The sequence below is a fragment of the Malassezia sympodialis genome, genomic scaffold, assembly GCF_000349305.1.
Source record: "Malassezia sympodialis ATCC 42132 genomic scaffold, msy_sf_7, whole genome shotgun sequence".
In the NCBI taxonomy this organism is placed as follows: Eukaryota; Fungi; Basidiomycota; class Malasseziomycetes; order Malasseziales; family Malasseziaceae; genus Malassezia; species Malassezia sympodialis.
The window spans coordinates 276,184-282,412 of record NW_017387805.1 but is presented as its reverse complement, the minus strand read 5'-3'; the positions used below and the strand labels follow the sequence as shown (position 1 = coordinate 282,412).

Here is a 6,229-nt window from a genome sequence, read left to right as displayed (position 1 = left end):
CTCGGGCGCCGGCAGCGCGCCGCCTTGCGCGTCTGGGTCCCAGACGCCGGCGGCGTGGCAGATCTGGTACAGCGCCTGCGCCGCGGCGCTGCGCGTGTCCCAGCTCTTGGAGAGAAGCAGCGGCACGACGCGTGCAAGGAGCATCAGCGCCTCGTTCCACTCGCCGTCCGTGCCGCGGTAGCCTTCGGTGGGCGCGGGCGCGCTGCCCTCTTGCGCCGTGCTCGCGCCGCGCACGCGCAGGGCGGCCATTTGGCCGAGCTGCGTAGCGGCCGTCGAGCGGATCGCCGGCGACGAGCCAATGTCCAGCAGGGACACGAGTCGGTCCAGGCGTGTGGCAGGAGACCCCATCTCGCGACTAGTGCATGTCCCGGCGTGCGCAGGCCGCAGCGGAGGGCGTCCGTTCGGCGGCCGCGCGCTCTATATAGACGGGTGTGCATAATTCCACAACACTGCGCGGGGCGCCCGCGCGCCCGCCCGCCGCGCGCGCGCGCTATGTCGCGGCGGCGGCGGCGGCTATGTGCATGCTGCGGCGCCGTCTAGCGGTCCTCGGCCCATTCCTGCGGTGAGAGGGGCGCACGTACGTTTTCGCGGCGGATCTGCGCCTCCTCCTCCGGCGTAAAGTCGTTCTGGATATTGAACAGCTTGCGGATCTCCTCGGGCTGCTTGCCCTTGATCATATTCGCGCTGCGTCAGCCGGGGCCACGTACACAGTCTTGCAGCCGATGTCCAGCAGGCTCTTGATGTCCAGGTAGTTCGCCGCGAGGATGATCTCGAAGAGCATCTCCTGGTCGACCTGGATGAACTTGGCGTCCCACTCGGAGATGTCCGTCGCGCGACGGCGCATCTCGTCCGTCTCGTCGCTGGACGCGGGCGGGTCGTGCCGGTGGTGGCTGCAGTACTCGAGCACCTTGGTGAGCACGCTCGCGCTCACGTTCGGGAGCGGGATCGGCTGGTCCGTCTCCCCGATATCTTCGATCATCTGCTTGATCAGCATAGAGCGCTCCGCGACATCGCGATCGACGGTGAAGTGCTCGTTGTCCGACGTCGTCAGCAGCACCATGTCCGGCGGTCGTCGCTCGCGTGGAGGTGGCCGAGCCGCGGGCCGCGAGGGGATCACGTGAAGCGAAGAAGAAGAGCGCGCGGCGGCGGCCGCCGCTGTCCGACCCTCATGGCGAGCCTGTGGGTGTGGCCGCTGCGCGCAGCGCTGCGGGCGCCTACGCACGCCGCGGTGGCGAACCGTGTGCTTCCTGCCTCGGCACAGTACCTGCGCGCCGCGCCCTTTGGCACCGGCGCGGCGGTCCCGGTGCGCGCCGACGGCACGCCGATCCCCGACGCACCGCGCGAGCCGCCGGTGCCGGCCAGCGCGGTGCCGAGCCGCCGCGAGCGCCGCGCGGCCAAAAAGACGCAGCGCGAGCAGGCGAGGCTGCAGAAAGCGCGCAACACAATCGCAGCGCGCCTCGGCGTGACGGAGCAGCGCACGGCGCCGCTCGTGCGGACCGACCACCAGTTCAAGACGTTCAAGCCGATCACGCCGTCGATCCGCTGGCTGCGCTACCCCCTCGCGACGCACCTGCACCGCGGCGGCCCCGTGCGTGCGCTCACGCGCGCGAAGCGCAGCACCGGCGGGCGCAACCACCACGGCCACATTACGGTGCGTGGGCGCGGCGGCGGCCACCGCCGCCGCCTGCGCCTCGTGGACTTTTACCGCTGGGAGGCCGGCGAGCAGCGCGTCGTGCGTATCGAGTACGACCCCGGGCGCAGTGCGCACATCGCGCTGCTCGCGCACAGCGAGACGCAGCGCCTCAGCTACATCCTCGCGCCGGACGGCCTCTCAGCGGGTGACACGGTGCAGAGCTACCGCACGATGAAGCAGGACACGGCGTCGTCGAGCAGCCTGGACCTCGGTATCTTCCGCACGCACGCGATCCGCCCCGGCAATGTGCTGCCGCTGCGCCTGATCCCGATCGGCACGACGATCCATGCGATCTCGCTGCGCCCGCTGGGCCCCGCGAAGCTGGTGCGCGCAGCTGGCACGAGTGGGCAGCTGGTCGCGTTCTCGTCGTACCGCAAGAGCGCGTCCGAGGCCGAGTCCGCGCCGACGCATGCGCAGGTGCGCCTCGCCAGCGGCGAGGTGCGCCTCGTGCCGCTCGACTGCTGTGCGACGATTGGCCTCGTGAGCAACGTCGACCACCAGCACCGGCGCCTCGGCAAGGCCGGCCGCTCGCGCTGGCTCGGCCGCCGCCCAAAGGTGCGCGGTGTGGCGATGAACGCGGTCGACCACCCCCATGGTGGTGGTCGTGGCAAGTCCAAGTCGAACAAGGTGCCGCGCTCGATCTATGGCTACCCGCTCAAGTTCCAGCGCACGCGCAAGCCCGGCACCAAGAAGGGCAACCGCATGGTGGTGCGTGAGCGTCCGCGCCGCAACGGCAAGCGCGCCGGCAAAGCATAGCGTATAGACTACTTGTTCAGACGCTGGCGCTCCGCGCGCTGGCGCTTGCGCAGCTTCTTGTACTTGTGCTTGTTCATCTTTTTCCTGCGCTTGCGGCGCACGCTGTCCAGCGACACGGCCGGCTGGCCGTCGGTGAGGCGCTCCATCGCAGTGCGCCACGCATGCTCCGCGCGAACGCGCGTTTGGACGAGTCCCTGCGTGAGCCACAGGTGCGCGTCCTGCTCAGACACATCCACGTCGTCGACGCTGCGCACCGGCAGCGGCGGCACGCCGCGCAGCGCACTCGGCGGCACAAAGGGCTGCGCCGTGCCAAGCGCCGTCGCGACGCCCGGCGCCCACGACTTGTGCGCGCCAAGCGGCTCGCCAAGCACAACAAGCTCGGCCTCGGCGCCGAGGCGCTCGGCGCGCTCGACGTCGTCGCCATGCTCGCGCGCATTCGCGACGACCTGCTCGCGGGTATCCGCCTCGCGCTCCAGCCGTGCGATGCGCGCCGACGCCGCCTGCACGGCCGGCGACGACGGCGCAAAGCCGCGCGAACTGCGGCGGCGCGCTCGGGGCACGCGGCGCGACGACACGCGCAGCTGCGATAGGTCATCGATCAGGTGCGCAAACGTCGCTGCATCCACGGGGCGCGCGCGGCGCCGCCAGATGTTGGGGGCCGGCACCGCAAAGTCCTCGGGGTCGATCACGACCGTGTCGCCATGCACGATACGCTGGGGACGCGCCGGGAGCTGCTCGTGCTCAAGGAGCGGGCGGTGCTGCGCGTACAGGCGCTGCAGCGCCAGGTTGCGCTCGCTCGTGGGCGGCGGCGTCGCGCGCGGCAGGAGGGTCGCCCGTACCGGCGCGGCCGCGCGGCTCGGCGGCACCGGCGACGCGACACTGCGCTGCACAGGCCGCGGCGCCGCCGCGAGCGCCTGGCCCACGACAGGGCGGCCACTCATGCGCATCGACAGCACACTCTTTCGCATACAGGGCGGTGAGAGCGACGTACGTGGCCGCTGCTGGCCCTGCACCACGTGACACTCGCCGGCCGCGCCCCCCGCCGGCCCCCGTGGCCTCGGTGTGGCGGCGCGGAAATAAGTGCTGCGTGCGCCCAATCATACCCTCGCGCCGAGCCCGGGCGACCACCGGCGGGTCACGGCCGCGCAGCGGTTGACGACTTGTGCCCGAGAGGGACGTGTGCGAAGCCGATTGACGTGGCTGCCTTGCGTTGCTCTACTGAAGACCCGCATTCTTGTGCTGGATGGCGACGGTCGTTCCGCGCTTGAAAAAGCGGCGCCTCTCGCCCGAGCCGGCGGGGACGGCGCCGACCGCGATGGACCCGTACCTGGCGCCAGTGGCGCCCGGTGTGCCGTGTGCAAGCACATCGGCGCTGTGCGCCCCGGTGCCCCTGACGCCTGCCGACATGCAGGCGCACTTCTTCTCATACCCCCCGCCCGTGTCCCCGACGGCGCCCGCAGCCAGGCAGGCAGTGCCGCCCACGCCGCCCGAGCGCGCCAGTGTGCGCGAGATGATTGATGGCCAGGAGCGGCAGGTCTACCTGGTGAGCGATGACGAAAACGATACCCCCCCTGCCTCGCCGCTGCACCCGGTCCCGGCGGCGCCCGTGGCCGCGGGCAGTGCGACGACCGGCAAGCGCAAGTCGCAGCAGCCGTGGGACACTGACGATGCGCTGCCCAGCAAGCGGCAGCGGCCCGAGCCGCCCCCGGTGCCAGCGATGCCGGCGGTCCCCGAGTCAACGCCACTGCTGGTGCCCGAGTATCCCGTCGCGCCGCCGCCGCTCGGCCTCGCTGCGATGTCGACGTACGCCATGCCGCCGCCCAAGACGCCACAGCTAAACGGCTATGCGGACCCCTGGCGCGCGCCGTTTGCGCCAGCCATGTTGCAGCGCGTCGAGGCAGTGCCGCTCGACGACAAGGACGGGCACATTATTGTGCGGGAAGGCGACTGCATCACGCCGCGGTACCAGATCCGCGGCCTCCTGGGACAGGGCACGTTTGGCAAGGTGGTGCAGTGCTACGACCGCCAGCTGCGGCGACATGTGGCGATCAAGGTGATCCGCGCGGTGCAGAAGTACCGCGACGCGAGCCAGATTGAGATCCGCGTGCTCAAGTGCCTGCGGCAGAATGACCCGCAGAACGAGTTCCAGTGTGTGCAGCTTATCGAGACGTTTGATTTCCGGAACCATGTGTGTATCGTATCGGACCTGCTGGACCGCAGCGTGTTTGACTTTTTGAAGGACAACAAGTTCCAGCCCTTTCCGTGCCGCCACATTTGGCGCTTTGCGAAGCAGCTGCTGAACAGCGTCGCATTCCTTCACCGGCTCTCCCTCATACACACGGACCTGAAGCCAGAAAATGTACTCCTGGTCGATGCATCCTTCGACCTGGTGCCGACGTCGCGGCGCGTCAATGCGCGCAAGAAGCGGGTGCTACGTAATTCCGAGATCCGGCTCATTGACTTTGGCAGCGCCACCTTCAACGACGAGTACCACTCGGGCGTCGTGTCCACGCGGCACTACCGCGCACCTGAGATCATCCTCGGCATGGGATGGTCGTTTCCCTGTGATGTATGGTCGATTGGGTGCATCCTCGTCGAGTTCTTTACGGGCGAGGCGCTTTTCCAGACCCACGATAACTTGGAGCACCTCGCGATGATGGAGATGGTGCTGGGGCGGCTCCCAGACGACTACCGCCGCAAGGCGGAGACCTACAAGCCCGAGTACTTCCACCAGGGGCACCTCGGCTATCCGCGGCCTGACACGACCAAGCAGAGTCGCCGCTACGTACAGAGCATGAAGCCGCTCGCCGAGATCATCACTGGGTCGAGCACGTACGCAAAGCACCATCGCGCGTTCGTGTCGCTGCTGCACCGCCTGCTCGAGTACGACCCGGCGAAGCGCATCACGGTGCAGGAGGCGCTGCAGCACCCCTACTTTTCGCTACAGCCGCAGGACCTGCCGCCCTAGAAGCGCTGATACCACTCTATATATATAGATACGATACCATGGCCGCAAACGCAAGCTTTTGACTACAGAACCTACTCAGGCTTCTGCGTGCCCTCCTGGAAGAGGTAGGTCAGGTGGCACTTGCCGCAGTACTGGCGGTTGTGGTGCCAGGCCATGAAGATACCGGGACCGCACTCGGGCGACGGGCACTCACGGCGGAGCTGCTTCACCGAGCCGTCGTCGTTGATGCGGTAGTACTTCAGAGTGGCCATCTTGACCTTCTTGTGCTTGTGCTTGATCTTCTTGGGGGTGGTGTACGTCTTCTTCTTACGCTTCTTCGCACCACCACGCAGGCGCAGCACAAGGTGGAGCGTGCTCTCCTTCTGGATGTTGTAGTCGCTCAGCGTGCGACCATCCTCCAGCTGCTTGCCGGCGAAGATCAGGCGCTGTTGGTCCGGAGGGATACCCTCCTTGTCCTGGATCTTGGCCTTCACATTCTCGATCGTGTCGGAAGACTCCACCTCGAGGGTGATCGTCTTCCCGGTAAGGGTCTTGACGAACACTTGCATGGTAACTGCTAACCAAACAAAGTGTGGTGTCCTTGCGGCTCCTACAAGTGTAAGGGGAAGACGCTCGCCGCCGGCCGCCGCCTTTTCGCTCCGACCGTGGGAAAATGTACTCACGTGATATGAAGGCAGCCTCCACCGCCGCCACGGATAGCACCCGCGAGGGGTACCTAGTTCGCTCTACGACCGCATGGGCGACAAACTCCGGTCGCGCGCGCCGCCACGCCGTGCGCCGCGCGCGCCGAGGTCGGCTGCATAGCTCGGTGG

General features: G+C 68.1%; 4 protein-coding genes and 1 pseudogene across 5 annotated transcripts; 2 read left to right on the top strand and 3 right to left on the bottom strand.

Annotated features, from left to right (window-relative positions):
• Positions 1-536: 536 nt before the first annotated feature.
• Positions 537-1,060, bottom strand: MSY001_1666 (uncharacterized protein; the record flags this gene model as incomplete). Its single annotated transcript, XM_018883477.1, has 2 exons — positions 537-684; positions 708-1,060. 2 exons carry the CDS (start codon positions 1,058-1,060, stop codon positions 537-539), a joined length of 501 nt encoding a protein of 166 aa, XP_018740232.1.
• A 108-nt stretch (positions 1,061-1,168) lies between these two features.
• MSY001_1665 (uncharacterized protein) lies at positions 1,169-2,449 on the top strand (the record flags this gene model as incomplete). The annotated part of the gene is made up of 1 exon (XM_018883475.1): positions 1,169-2,449. One exon carries the CDS (start codon positions 1,169-1,171, stop codon positions 2,447-2,449), a length of 1,281 nt encoding a protein of 426 aa, XP_018740231.1.
• An 8-nt stretch (positions 2,450-2,457) lies between these two features.
• On the bottom strand, positions 2,458-3,390 carry MSY001_1664 (annotated as a pseudogene). Its single transcript is given in 2 exon segments — positions 2,458-3,333; positions 3,340-3,390. Coding segments are annotated over 2 exon segments (927 nt in total).
• A 302-nt stretch (positions 3,391-3,692) lies between these two features.
• On the top strand, positions 3,693-5,417 carry MSY001_1663 (uncharacterized protein; the record flags this gene model as incomplete). The annotated part of the gene is made up of 1 exon (XM_018883474.1): positions 3,693-5,417. One exon carries the CDS (start codon positions 3,693-3,695, stop codon positions 5,415-5,417), a length of 1,725 nt encoding a protein of 574 aa, XP_018740230.1.
• Positions 5,418-5,488: 71 nt separating this feature from the next.
• MSY001_1662 (uncharacterized protein) lies at positions 5,489-5,668 on the bottom strand (the record flags this gene model as incomplete). Its single annotated transcript, XM_018883473.1, has 1 exon — positions 5,489-5,668. One exon carries the CDS (start codon positions 5,666-5,668, stop codon positions 5,489-5,491), a length of 180 nt encoding a protein of 59 aa, XP_018740229.1.
• Between the last annotated feature and the right edge of the window lie 561 nt (positions 5,669-6,229).